General features: G+C 42.2%; 1 protein-coding gene across 1 annotated transcript in view; it reads right to left on the bottom strand.

The window, feature by feature from the left end:
• AATF (apoptosis antagonizing transcription factor) overlaps positions 1-15,601 on the bottom strand; it is a 122,480-nt gene that overhangs the window by 75,556 nt on the left and 31,323 nt on the right. The window contains exons 5-6 of the mRNA XM_030185632.1: positions 3,141-3,255; positions 1,143-1,341 (exon numbers count right to left, since the gene is read on the bottom strand). Of these exons, the coding sequence (XP_030041492.1) occupies positions 1,143-1,341; positions 3,141-3,255 (314 nt within the window). The remainder of the gene's footprint in view (positions 1-1,142; positions 1,342-3,140; positions 3,256-15,601) is intronic.

Raw genomic sequence — 15,601 nt, forward strand, 5'->3', positions numbered from 1 at the left:
AGCCCCATAGTCTGGGTCATGAAAGTGACAGTACAATGCCAGGGGAAATGCACCAAGAGTTCTTAGGGAATCCTGTAATCATGGGAACTGAATCTGGTCACTAGGTGTCATCCTTGGACAGTGGCCAAAGCACCCTCCCACCCAAAGACTGAAAACTATCTCCAAAGTATCTCCAGGCAGGCTGACCCCATGAGCAGAACATCTAATCTGGAGATCAAATCAGCACCTGAGCCACTAAACAGCCTACTTTTCTGGTTCTGAATGATTTTTAAAAATCTTTTCTGCTAGGGTACCCAACTGTCTAATGTGCTTTTTCTGTAGAGCAAAAAGCTGGCTCTCAGAGTACAGCTCTTGCTTTTACGATTTTTCAGTTCTTTTTCCTTTTCACACAGCAGGGACATTCTTGATGACATCAGTTACTCTGAGCACTGCTGTAGCTGGGCTTCTTCTCCTATCAATTCATCTCAGCTCTGCTCTATAACTAAACAGAAAAGAATTCTAACAGTGTTCAGAGTAATTGGGGTCACATGGAGTGTGCAAGCAGTACGAAATGGGAGAACAAGAGCTGCCAAGCAGTGGGGCAGGCAGGAGGAGGGGAGGGTGGAAGGGTTTAAAAAGAAGAGAGCTGACTTCTAAAACACAGTCAAAACACATTAGAAGTCAGGATACTCTGAAGAGGATAAACAAAAAGGGCAGCTGAAAATGGAAATGCTTACCTTTTTACCACATATTAATCATTTTCAAATGCTGAGAATCCTCACATCTAATGGTCAATCCATCTGACTACGTGAAATAAGTTGGTAGGTTTCAGGACATGGTCCAAAGGATAGGATTTTCACCTCTTTCTATAGCTAAGTACAGAGAGGTAGATGCAGACAGATATAAAAATCCTCTCACTTCCAAGAACTACCAACTCATTTCATGTAGCTATATAAAACCATCTCATAGCTGCAACTTTATTGGTATATAAACTGAAAGCCTCCTACATGGTTTGAAAGATGCTCCTTGAAACCAGGTTGGGGAACGCTGGCTTGGCATCCTAGAAGCAGTATATACTGGCGACCGCAATGAAAGGGAATGATACTGGTTTCTGGGGTGCACCTTGCCACAAAAAGTGAAAGAAATACCCAGACTTGACTTGCCTTCCCAAATTTCCCAGAGGCCAGCTTGGTCTTGTCATACCACTTCTGTAACGTACTATTCCGAAATGTTCTAAAGTCAGTGAACCGCTTGGCCATGAATTCAGGATATTCTTCCATCTCCAGCTTCCGCTTTGGTGGCCTTTTCCGCTTCTTTTCTACCAGCTCCTTGTCGTCTTCTTCGCTGGGGATCTCTTCATCACTGAGGAAGAGACAGTTGTAATACAGTCATTAGAAATTCTCTTTAAATGAGAACTATATAAGCACGATTGAAGACAGGTGCAGAAAACAGGATGGGGACAAGGTCTTGCCTTCCAAAGGGCGCTAAACAGCACCGACTTCCAGCTTTAACACTGGGACAACAAATGGTATATGAGAGAAGCCCTAAGGACGATCACATGCACATCACCTTTCACTATCCCGTGTATGCAAATGAAGATGAATCGCACTTGGTGTGTTCCACAAGATATTAGCTTCTCCTCTGCAATGTTATACTAAACGGTATCTACAACTCTAGACATTTGAAAGAGGATGCTGCTTTGTCGGTGGGCACATCAACCAAATGGTCAAGTTCTATACTCTCTACCCCTTACTGTCACCTACTGCCCAACAGTACCACACCATGCAGAAGGCTGAAATAGAGCAATCTGCAGACTGAAACTTATTGGGAGGGTGAAACGACAAGCATAAGGAATTGGCACAGGATATACTGTTTTTTAATTGCACCACTTTGATTACTGCACAGTGCACTGGATAAACACATCAAATACATTCAAAAATGTAAACAGATCCTAGATAAGCAATCTTTGCAAGCTTGTAAAGACCTTCAAGAGATGTTTTGGGGAAATAACCACTACATATACATGCTGTAAAGAATTACAGAAGACCAGTTGATGGTTCTCTTTAGGAAGAGCAGATACTTTAATCTAGTTAAAGATTATCAATTAATTACAATTCTCGGCAGGCCCACAGGAGTGAAAAGAAAAGCAAGTTTTCTAGAGGAAGTGCTCAGGCACAGATGAAATCTACAGCACAGTCAGTGGAGTCCATGATTAGAGAAGCAAGTTTCTAGAAAAGTGAAACCCAGCTGTGGAACAAAAAGTCCAAGGCTTGATTCACTGAAACAGATCTTTCTTCTTTTCTGATTGTTTATTTCAGTTTGTAAGGAAGAAAACATATCTGAATTGTATCAGCACAAGCATTCTCCTCTTTCGTGCTCTACGTGGATTATAAAAATCAAAACCTTGGCTGTACTATGACAGTACCTGAAGTGGGCAATGCAGGGGTGAGGATTTCATGGGCCTCTGGACTCAAACTTACATAATCTGCGAGGTGCTGGGTACACTGGTTGCTCTATAATAAATAGTACATATTATGAAACTGAGGGCTGTAGGCTTACAACATTAGGGCAGCAAGAAGCCAGGTAATTGTAAGATCTGCCAGTAGATCTGTAATGACCACACTGTGGGGTAGGCATGGAGGAATGAAAATACTAAATCATCCACATTTATTACTTGACAATAACTGAAACAGAGATAGGAGATTAGCAATTCCCGCCGCAAGTGTGTATGTTTACAAATGACCTGTGATCGTGCATTTACAGTAATGGTTCCTTTACAGCAGAATAGTTTAACCCAGAAGGTGAGGGTGCTCTCAGATATTAAACAATTTCATAAGCAGCTGAGAGCCTGGTTTTTTAATCAAGCATATAGAGAGGGTATATATGGATGCAAAGGTACTAAACTCAAAAGAATAGCTGTCACTGTGCTGCCTTGCACCTCCGCTCTGCCTTCACTGGAGTAAATGTGGAAGAATTAAGAAAGTATTAGTGGCTGGGTGGGTTTGGGGGAGGGGGGCTGTTTCCATTCCAAGCTGAAATGCTCCAGGCTAGGCCAACTCCAACTGCAGAATCTAGATCAAACTGGGTCAGCAATAACCAGAGAATGGGGTTTGCCCAACAGCAAGTGTGTTTCTCGTCACTGTCATCAATGCTGGACTTACCTATCAGCTTTTGATTCCTTCCCATCTATTAGAGGCCTTGTATCTGGATACTGGTATAGCAGTTCATCCTGCAGATCTACCAGGGATCTCAGCAGCGCTTTCAGCGCCTTATAATCTGCCAAACACAAGATGGCAGGGTCATTACTTCACACACTGGAAACAATCCAATTTATAGAATGAACTTAAATCCAAGTTATGACTCCATGCCCTCACATCTCTGCCTCACGATACCATGTATTTTATTTAATGGAATTTATGCCTGCAACAAACTGTTAGTACACAATTTACATAGTAATATAGTAGATGTCGGCAGATAAAGACCTGAAAGGTCCAGTCTGCCCAACAAGATAAATTCATTACATATGGTATGCATACCTGTTCTTGATTTATTTTAGGGAATAGACCGTAGTAAGTCTGCCTTGCACTGGCCTTGTTCTAAGATTTCTGAAGTTGTTGTCAAAGTCCCTGAAAAGCTCCACTCCGGCCCAAACCTAATTCAGTCTCCATCAGGGTACAGACCATACAAGTCAGCCCAGCACTGGCTTTCTTACCTAATATTCAGAACCCTTATTTTATCATCCTCACTTTAATATTCCCTTATCTCTAGTTTGTCCTGTTTGTCTGTCCTAATTAGATTGTAAGCTCTGTCAAGTAGGGACTGTCTCTTCTTGTTCAAGTGTACAGCGTTTCGTACGTCTAGTAGCGCTATAGAAATGATAAGTAGTAGTAGTAGTAATCTCCCCTACTCTTCTTTGGATCCGATCTTTCTAAATAGGATTCCTTTTGTTTGTTCTGGTTAAATCTGGCTAATCAATGTTTTGAACTTAGATGGGAATGTGCTCTTGTATGAAAATAAAGCATGGAACATACTGCCCAGACAGATTTACATGGGTCATCATTCTGCCAGTTACAGGATTTTAAGCAAAAAAAAAAAAAAACTTAGTAAATCCTTGTCACCTTTATCCATCCCAGATTCACGGAATCTGTAGCTTTAGACAAGCAGGATGACAAACTCAGCAAATGCCAAACAGTTATGGAAAGGCATCCAAGACTACCTCTCTTTACAAGATTCTGCTGACATTCAAAGCCTTAAACTTTTTTTTTTAATTTGTATGAAGTCTTTATTAAGTATTGAAAAATCCCTGTACATAGGATACTACATGAGGAAAAACAGCTTACAATCACGTAAGTAAATTCAAACAAAGTAGCCCCATTATAAACCCCATCAAGTTACTTAGAAGCACTTTCGTAACAATATGAATTTCAATGCTGCCAACAGCTCAATGACCCCAAGTTTTTGAAGTTTTAGTGAAATATCACCCCCCTCCCCCCCCAAACACCCAGCTGTCCCACCCAGTTAGACCAAGCAAAGCCTTAAACTTTAAGGATATAAATGCACATTTGTAAACAGATGAGACAGAACATCCTTGGATACATCATCATATTCTGGGGGCCGTTTTACTAAACTACAGCAAAATCTGGACTTAGTGCATGCTAATGTGGGACTTTCCAATGCACTAAGCCCAGATTTACTGTGGCAGTATATTATGGATTTGTCCAGTTTTTTTTTTGCAGGTCCCATGCTAATTTTTCCATTAGCACATGGGAACACTTACTGCCCCAGTATCTCTCCACACTCGTCCTTCTGTACTCCCCTTCTCGTGCGCTCCGATCCATGGATAAATCCTTCTTATCTGTTTCCTTCTCCACTACTGTCAACTCCAGACTTCGCGCCTTTTGTCTCGCTGGACCCTACGCCTGGAATAAACTTCCTGAGCCCCTACGTCTTGCCCCATCCTTGGCCACCTTTAAATCTAGATTGAAAGCCCACCTCTTTAACATTGCTTTTGACTTGTAACCACTTGTACCTCTCGCTTCTACCTACCCTCCTCTCCTCTTTCCTCTACACATTAATTGATTTGCTTACTTTATTATTTTTGTCTATTAGATTGTAAGCTCTTTGAGCAGGGGCTGTCTTTCTTCTGTGTTTGTGCAGCGCTGCGTATGCCTTGTAGCGCTATAGAAATGCTAAATAGTAGTAGTAGCCTCCTATTTAAGGGCGCCAAGTGCTCCTGCATTATCCAGTTAGTGTGTGCTAATGTGAACATACTAGCTGAATAAGGAGAAATTAGGTCTTACCTGCTAACTTGCTTTACCTTAGTCTCTCTAAACTAGCACAGAAGGGTAATACACACCAACCAGATAATCCTATAAGTGGGCTGTGCAGTCTCTTGAAAATCAGTCTCTGTTCTTTTTGTCTTGCAGCACCTCACGCCTGGAATAGACTTCCCGAGCCTGTGCGTCTAGCCCCGTCTTTGGTCATTTTCAAGTCCAAACTTAAAGCCCACCTCTTTACCACTGCTTTTGACTCCTAACCACTACTCACTTGCCCTGTCCTTTAACCTCACCTTTTATTCCCTTCCCTTAATTGTTCTGTCTGTTTACCTGTCTTATCTACTACTACTACTACTTAACATTTCTAAAGCGCTACTAGGGTTACACAGCGCTGTACAGTTTAACAAAGAAGGATAGTCCCTGCTCAAAGGAGCTTACAATCTAAAGGACGAAATGTAAAGTTGGGGCAGTCTAGATATCCTGAATGGAGGTATAATGGTTATGTGCCGAAGGCGACAATGAAGAGGTGTGATTTGAGTAAGGATTTGAAGATGGGCAGCGAGGGGGCTTGGCGTATGGGCTCATGGAGTTTATTCCACGCATAGGGTGAGGCGAGGCAGAAAGGGCGGAGTCTGGAGTTGACGGTGGTGGAGAAGGGTACTGAGAGGAGGGATTTGTCCTGTGAGCGGAGGTTATGGGTAGGAGCGTAAGGGGAGATGAGGGTAGAGAGGTAATGAGGGGCTGCAGATCGAGTGCATTTGTAGGTACAGTGGTGGAAATAAGTATTTGATCCCTTGCTGATTTTGTAAGTTTGCCCACTGACAAAGACATGAGCAGCCCATAATTGAAGGGTAGGTTATTGGTAACAGTGAGAGATAGCACATCACAAATTAAATCCGGAAAATCACATTGTGGAAAGTATATGAATTTATTTGCATTCTGCAGAGGGAAATAAGTATTTAATCCCTCTGGCAAACAAGACCTAATACTTGGTGGCAAAACCCTTGTTGGCAAGCACAGCGGTCAGACGTCTTCTGTAGTTGATGAGGTTTGCACACATGTCAGGAGGAATTTTGGTCCACTCCTCTTTGCAGATCATCTCTAAATCATTAAGAGTTCTGGGCTGTCGCTTGGCAACTCGCAGCTTCAGCTCCCTCCATAAGTTTTCAATGGGATTAAGGTCTGGTGACTGGCTAGGCCACTCCATGACCCTAATGTGCTTCTTCCTGAGCCACTCCTTTGTTGCCTTGGCTGTATGTTTTGGGTCATTGTCGTGCTGGAAGACCCAGCCACGACCCATTTTTAAGGCCCTGGCGGAGGGAAGGAGGTTGTCACTCAGAATTGTACGGTACATGGCCCCATCCATTCTCCCATTGATGCGGTGAAGTAGTCCTGTGCCCTTAGCAGAGAAACACCCCCAAAACATAACATTTCCACCTCCATGCTTGACAGTGGGGACGGTGTTCTTTGGGTCATAGGCAGCATTTCTCTTCCTCCAAACACGGCGAGTTGAGTTCATGCCAAAGAGCTCAATTTTTGTCTCATCTGACCACAGCACCTTCTCCCAATCACTCTCGGCATCATCCAGGTGTTCACTGGCAAACTTCAGACGGGCCGTCACATGTGCCTTCCGGAGCAGGGGGACCTTGCGGGCACTGCAGGATTGCAATCCGTTATGTCGTAATGTGTTACCAATGGTTTTCGTGGTGACAGTGGTCCCAGCTGCCTTGAGATCATTGACAAGTTCCCCCCTTGTAGTTGTAGGCTGATTTCTAACCTTCCTCATGATCAAGGATACCCCACGAGGTGAGATTTTGCGTGGAGCCCCAGATCTTTGTCGATTGACAGTCATTTTGTACTTCTTCCATTTTCTTACTATGGCACCAACAGTTGTCTCCTTCTCGCCCAGCGTCTTACTGATGGTTTTGTAGCCCATTCCAGCCTTGTGCAGGTGTATGATCTTGTCCCTGACATCCTTAGACAGCTCCTTGCTCTTGGCCATTTTGTAGAGGTTAGAGTCTGACTGATTCACTGAGTCTGTGGACAGGTGTCTTTCATACAGGTGACCATTGCCGACAGCTGTCTGTCATGCAGGTAACGAGTTGATTTGGAGCATCTACCTGGTCTGTAGGGGCCAGATCTCTTACTGGTTGGTGGGGGATCAAATACTTATTTCCCTCTGCAGAATGCAAATAAATTCATATACTTTCCACAATGTGATTTTCCGGATTTAATTTGTGATGTGCTATCTCTCACTGTTACCAATAACCTACCCTTCAATTATGGGCTGCTCATGTCTTTGTCAGTGGGCAAACTTACAAAATCAGCAAGGGATCAAATACTTATTTCCACCACTGTAAGTAGGAGAAGCTTGAACTGTATGCGGTACCTGATCGGAAGCCAGTGAAGTGACTTGAGGAGACGGGTAATATGGGCATATCGGTCCTGACTGAAGATAAGACGTGCAGCAGAGTTCTGAACAGATTAAAGGGGGGATAGATGGCTAAGTGGGAGGCCAGTGAGGAGTAGGTTGTAGTAGTCAAGGCAAGAGGTAATGAGAGAATGGACGAGTGTTCGGGTGGTATGCTCAGAGAGGATACCTGTCTTATCTAGATTGTAAGCTCTTTGAGCAGGGACTGTCTTTTTTGTGTATGGTGTACAGCGCTGCACATGCCTTGCAGCACTATTGAAATGATAAATAGTAGTAGTAGAAGTACGAATAGCCAAGCAGAATCTCTTAAGAGGAGAGAAAACATTCAATATCCAAAACATCCCTCGCCGACTCATGGCCAACAAGGCTTAATGCCCATCTGCTGCCGCTGCCTAGTGCGGATATCAAAATCAGCGTAGTCAGGCCACAAATTCAAAGCTGACCTGAAAACCTTCTGTCCTGTACTGATCTTTCATGTAACATTTAATTTTTATTTCAACACACAAGAAAATCTCAATGAACTCACCCCTCGCAGCCCAGAACCCACAACTATGAGGGAACCATCAGCATATGAAACAAGAAGAAAGGAATACAGCAGACGCAGCCTGGGCAGGCTCTGTGCTGGTCTAGAGGGACTAAAGGAAATCAAATTAGCAGGAAATGCCTAAATGTTTTCCACAGCATCCCTCTAGACCGGCACAGAAGGGAAGTACCAAAGCAGTGACCATCAAGGGAGGAACCCTTAAAGCCCTGCCTCAAAAACTCTCACCCCAAACGCCACATCATTTTAGGCCTACACATCCAACTTGGAATGATGCACAAAACAATGCAGGGAAGACCAAACTACTGCTTTGCAGATGTCAAGAGGCAAAACCGGGAGTGCTCTGCCCATGAAGCCGCTTGCACTCTGGTAGGATGAACCTTCAAGAACGATGGAATCGGTCTACCCTTGAGTAAGTAAGCTAATGCCTTCTTAATTCACCTTGCAATCTTGGCCTTGGAAGCCACCTCTCCCTTCCAATGATCACATATGAGTACAGACGATCGGACAGACGAGTAACATGCAAGTACCTATGGAGGACCTGACAGACATCCAAACATAAGAATAGCCATACTGGGTAGGACCAATGATCCATCTAGCCCAGTATCTTGCTCCCACAGAGGCCAATCCAGGTCACAAATAGCTGGCAGAAACTCAAATAGTAGCAACATTCCATGACACCAATCCCATGGCAAGCAGTGGCTTCCCCATGTCTATCTCAATAGCACATAGACAAACATGGTCTAATGGGACAGTGTCAGCATGGGTTCAGCCATGGGAAATCTTGCCTCATCAATCTGCTTCATTTCTTGAAGGTGTGAATAAACATGTGGATAAAGGCGAGCCAATTGATGTAGTGTATCTAGATTTTCAGAAAGCTTCTGACAAAACTTCCTCATGTTAGACTCCTAAGAAAATTAAAAAGTCATGGGATAGGAGGCCATGTCCTTTTGTGGATTAGGAACTGGTTACTGGACAGAAAACAGAGGGTAGGATTACCTGAAACTCAGTGGTTCTCAGTCTCCACCTGCTGGTAGGAGTACATAACCCTTCTGTGACAGTCTACAGGGGCGCTATGGAAACTTTCATGCCCATGACATGCCCCTCCCGAAAAAATTCTAAAAATAATTTAATATAGTGTGCAATTAGCAAGTGCTGAAAGGCAAATTACTGTAAACCATTAATGCATTTTGCAGTAAGCCTTTTTCACATTTTAAGCTCGTATTAATGCTTAACGTGGTTTAGCAAAAAAGGGCTTCTTTCTTCCTTAATTCTGCCTTTGGCACTTAAAGAATTCAGCAAAGAATTTGAGCTGAGAGAGAGACAGACAGGACAAACCCATTCACTCTTCCTATAGAATCTGGCTTCTATTCAAGAGAAGAAAATGCTCGGTCCTCTTTGTGAATGAGAAAGAAGTATGCTCAACTGAATACCCAGTTTAACTGAGAACCATGAAAACACCCACAAGAGTCACCACCTAATATGGTCTCTACAAAGTGGCTCTTGTGAAATTTACTTTTGTGCAAGCCGGAAGGGGAAAACACACACACACACACACAAAAGAGTTCCGTGGAGAAGACAGCCTATCAATCCAACAAGAAAGCCTGCAGCCAATATCAGTAAATCAACTTGTGCCTTTCTGTTAATACTCCCTCTTACGCTCTCATCTTATACATCCTTTCACCCAGTCAAAAAGTAGCCCTGGAGTATTTAAGCTCCATGCAAGGAAAGCACAGCCATGCATCAAAGTGTCACAAGACCCACTGAGATGAAATCTGTCCTACTGTTCTAAACCCACAAAAATCAATTCTGTATAGCAGTACCAATGGCTCCAGAGACAGTGACTGCACTCTACTGCTACCCCTCCTTCTCTGGAATCTATAAGATACATTGAGACTCTCACGTACAGACCAATAAGATCATTTATCGATAGACTGATAAGAGGGTGTCCAGTGGTTGAAGTACCAGCTTGGAAATCAGGACAGTCAAGTTTCCGTCATTTACTCTGACCTTAGCCAATATCTATTTTCTGGTAAGTTTTCTAACCATGCATGGGTAAACAAGTACATGCATGCTTTCCTTCGTGCAGACGACTAGGTTTTAAAAAGTGGAAATATGCATTTATGTCCACTTTGAAAATTATCCAGGAAACTGTGCACGCATTTTTACACCTGCTCTTTGGTACACACACATTTTCAGGGCTTAATTTATGCACAGATGCCTAAAGTTTCAAAAGTATGCATAGGATATAATTGCTGGGAGAATAGTTTGGAAGACAGTCCCACCACCACTTCTTTGCACACTCCAGAGCAGCAGGGGTGCTCTGCTCTAGACCTCCCTTCCAGGTAGCCTGCAGGGAACAGGAGGGGGAGGGGTAAAGTCTGAAGCAAAGCAGAGAACAGCCCCTCTACTCACCGAACCAGCTCCTCTTCTCATAGTACTCATGGCATGCACACCCACCCCCCTTCCTGGCTCCACAGTTCCATTTCCTTTCTATCTACAAATTCAACCCTGGGTGTGTAGAGAAATGCAATGACCACCAACCTCGTCAAAACCTTTGCTCACTCTAGGTAACTTATATGCGAACAGGTAGAGCACACAAAACTTTACTGACATACCAGGCTGGCAATTTTATAAAAGCCCATTCCCATTATTTATATACAGGAATGCTCTTGAAAATTACTCTCTTGTAAGTTCCTATTAGCTGGGGCTCATGGTATGTGTATATAACGTTTTGCACTATATCCTTTTTTGGATGTCATATATATGCCAGAACATGTAAAAAATGGCTAGCAAGGAGCAGAACTACTTTGATTACTTGAAGGCCGACTGCTTTGCTGGCACCCAAAGTGCAAACAAGATTATGCCTTAACTTGCATTTTTTTTGATGTGCTCATTTTAGTATTTCAACAAAGGAAAAGTGATGTGCTCACTTTAGTGCTGTAGAATTTAGATTCAGGGCTCAGCACAGGAGAAGTAAAACCATGTAACTGACAGCAAATAAAAACCAAAAGGGTACATCCAGACAGCTTTGCTGAGAATCATCTATTTTGGGTAGAAATGCACAAAGAGAACAATTTTCAAAAACATTTCCTGGACTAAAATAGTATTTCACCCATGGAAATGACCATCCTCTATAAAGACAAAATTACACATGTACCACCACTGTGTAAGTTTACATACAGTAGAGGGAGGTGTACCCAGGGCAGGAGTAGAGTCACAACATTTTCAAAGTGCACATGTATTTCTACTTGGGTGCAGATACATTCAGGTACTTTTTTTGTCAGGCAAAGTGATGTACATACTTTCTTTCCCAACTGGTGCAAAAAACTACCCATAGATTTTCTAGATACGCATGCAATTTGAAAATTACCTTCACAAAATCATAAAATTCTCATATGCAAATCAACAGCAATATCAAGTTCTTGTTTCTCCTATTCCACCTCTTAGTGATATATGTAAGTAAATAAATGAATCAGGCCTCCCCATACTCATTGAAGTTTGGGTTTCAACTACAAATCCTCTGTGTAATCATCTGAGACTTCCTGGAAGCCCAGTGCAGTTGTACCTCTGCTGTGAAGTGATGAACTGTACAGAAACACTAAGATGATGATGAAACCTCCCAGAAGATCCCCTATGCAGACTATCTATGGGACACACCACCATATATTCTACGTACTAAGGAATCTTAACTGCATTTGTAAACGTATAATCAATGTCTATATGCACATCAAGCAACATGGTGTCAATCACCCGACAAAGACAAAAAATTACAATCTATCATATCATATCTACATGCACGGAAAAAAAAAGCATGTAAGAGGAAAAAGCTTTGATTTCAATTTTTATTTCAGTTCATCTTTGAAAAAGGGTTAGAATGAACAGGGCAAACCTTGCCCTGCAGTTACCTCGTGTTCCTTCCAGCTTAATCAGAAGGACTATGGTGCTATATACCTTCATTCGCAACTACCCAAACAGTTCCCCATTTCTACACCTCTCTTTCAACCCAACACACCAGGGACATTCCTTAGCCAGAGATCATTGCTTTCTTCAGAAATAAAGCTCCACATGCACCTAGATCCCGATAGGGAAAAGTATTTTCAAAATACCTGCATTTCACTTTCAAATATATTCTTGTATTTGATGTACCTCCACAAAACAGTCACAGGACTACTCTCACTTGGTAGTATGCTAGTCGCGCAGGCAAAGATTTCTTTTCTGCCTAGTAAAGGAACTCCAAAGCCTGAGCAAAAAGCATAGGTCAAAGTGACACACGCTGGATCTCGCCCAAGAACAATACTTTCATTCAAAGCCACAAGCCTGCCACTTGCTCTAGCCATCCCCGGCAATTAATCCCCCAAGAAATGCATCTGATTAAATCTTTTCAAGCAAATCCTTTCCTTTGCTTTTGTTAGTTCACTTCTTGTCAACATCCATTAAAATATGCCTTTAATTCTCCCGCAATCTTATATAAAAAAAAAACCCACAGATTCCACCGTCTTCAACTTTAATCAACTGTATGGTCGGCATTTTTCATTTCATAATAATGTGCTACTTGGAATTCAAAAGGCAGGCTCAACATCAATCATTCGACAAGAATTTTTCCACTGCAATAAATATGCAAATGAGGAAAGCCAGTCAGTCGTATTTCAGGCCCGACTTGCTAGTGTTTTAAAAAAGACACAAATTTATTAATTGCCGGTGGCCAGAGGAATCCTATTACTTTGGGCATTGATTACAAAGCTGTGTGAGTGATTATTGTGTAACTCGCGGGCTACCCAGGCATGAGGAAAAATTATTAAAGCAAGGCTGAGATTATCAACGCAGAATAACAATAAGCCTTAACATTTAGGCCCCAAGTTCTCCCGCAAAGAATTACACATAGCAGTGGGCTATTATTCCAAGGCTGGCCAGCATGGCTGTTAAAGTGGGTGTTTTACCCCAGAGCAGAACAACGTGACCAGCAACAAATTCAACATTGGCTGGCAGGAAGATTCCGGAAAGAATGAGGCTGGCCAATCGCTATTACTCTTCTTTAAATGATCGTACTGCAAAGGGTTCCTTATAAAATTTCTTGGACACACTGAGACATAGTAATGGGTCTCTGAAAAGTTTGTTAGTTAATTCCCTTTCATGTTCCTAAAATTCACACAACTATACTGGAAAGGAGTCTTTGGTATATGTTATATGGACCTTAGAAAGTCACTCAAACCTCTTGGATTCTAAAATCCTAAGCCAATAAGCTCTTTGGCACAGGAAGAGTGTAGTCATTTGAATTATCTTGTACATAGTTATGCACACTGACAGCGTTACTTAAATAGTAAATGTTATCGATTAATTCCTTTGGATAACCAAAATGAATGTAAACATTTAAAAACCGCTTTCTTGATTAAAAAAAATAAAACAACAAAAGGAAAGAAAAGATATTTTCATGAATCTATATCAGCTGACCAGGAATAAACCTGAGCACCACCTCTCAGGTCTCAAACATGCTGCTGACCCTAGGAACAGTAAGTACATATACAAGAGAATCCTACAGTGTGTGTAATACTGTTCCTTTAAAATTCATTGCTCCCATGTCTAAATTCAGGTCAGCCACCCCAGACCCAAAGTCATAAGAAATACCAATACGCAGCAGATGAACTAAGACAGCAGAAAACCTGATGCAAGCAACTCTGCACTGCAGCAAATAAAACCAGATCATTCACATTAAACAAGTATCCAGATTGTGGAGAGATTCCCAGTGCATGTTAAAAAAAATAATAATAATAAAATAGGGAAAGCATGTACAGCATTACACACGGAATTCTTTCCAACTCCTCTGCATGTAAATGCGTGTGTTGTGTTGGAGGAGGGGAAGTGTTTGGTATGTGTGTGCATGCTTCTTTTCTATGTGTTTGATCAGGTGGAGAAGAGAAGGGAAGGCAGTTTGAAAGACAGGTTCAATTCCTTAATTGTTTTTACAGTGAAACAGTGTATATTATACTGTAGAACTGGAGTGGCTCCTCCCATAGAAATATACTGGGGTATATCTGTCCCCCTCCACATGAAGAACTTCAATACAAAAACTTCCTCCAGATCACCTCCTCCCTTCCTGTGACTACAGCTGCCTTCTGGTGCTCTGTCCCCATTAGCTGGATCCTACCTACAGTCTTTGCTGCTAGTTATAAAAAAAAAAAAGCAGACCGGGGCAGGCTCACTTACAGGGGGACCGGACGGGGGGGGGGGGGGGGGGGGGAATTAGAGAACTGCTGATAGAGCTTTTAAACTCAGAAAAATGTCCAAACGTATTACCCATCCTTCTACCTTCTGGAGAGTAATGTAAAATTCGGCTGACTTCTGAAAAAGGGCAGGGAAGTGGCAATCCTAGCCTTCTGAATCCTTAATTCATCTCACAGAGCTCCCTAAACATGTGGAACACAGAATGTGCAAAGTTTGCCAAAGGCTTAAACTGGCCCTGCCCACTACATCAGAAGATACTTGGCCATACACACAGTAACCAATCATAAACATGCCAGAATAAACATGTGTGTGATCAAGGTAGGGTATACACAGAAAGTAGCACATATGAGTTTATCTTGTTGGGCAGACTGGATGGACCGTGCAGGTCTTTTTCTGCCGTCATCTACTATGTTACTATGTTCTAGGTCAGTTATTACCAGACAGTTCCCACTGAACCAATTCCCACCCATAACCCAAACAATGCACGACACACTAGGACAATTAATCTCCTTCCCTTTCCCTGTCCAACTACACAGTATAACTTTACTCGCCTGTCTGCCTCTACATGGAAAATGTAGTCTAGTAGCCTAAGCCCCCTAGGGACAGGAAAAAAATATTTTAAATGCTCCCAGGTTTCAACCTAATTCATAAATAAGTAAATAAAATTGATAGAAACTCTGAAGGTTGAGCACTTGTTTTAGTGGCCCTATACTAGGAGAAAACAAATCTCTGCACCAACACATGCTAGGGTGTGCCTATAATCAGCCCCTCAAAATGACACACTGATTACGATTTCTAACAAATTACTACTCTGTTTATTTTATGTATTTTGACATTTATACCCCACATTTTCCCAAACTCAAGTTCAATGTGGCTAACAGTAAATAAACAGACAAGGTTTCCAAAGTCATAAGCAAAATATTAAATATAGACCATTGATGGCCAGTTGCAATCTAAGCTACTCCATCATTGGACAGAAACCTCTCACAGAAGAGTTTTCAGTTTTTTATGACATATCAGGCTAACCCTTGATTGCCATTGGCAGTGAATTCTACCACTTAGCAATCTGGTATCTAACGTCAACAGAGTGAACTGATTTATAATGTACTCTCTTGCAATCTGGAAGATGAAGTCTAAGGTAGTCCCTAGAAC

The sequence above is a fragment of the Microcaecilia unicolor genome, chromosome 13 (assembly GCF_901765095.1).
Source record: "Microcaecilia unicolor chromosome 13, aMicUni1.1, whole genome shotgun sequence".
Classification (NCBI taxonomy): domain Eukaryota; kingdom Metazoa; phylum Chordata; class Amphibia; order Gymnophiona; family Siphonopidae; genus Microcaecilia; species Microcaecilia unicolor.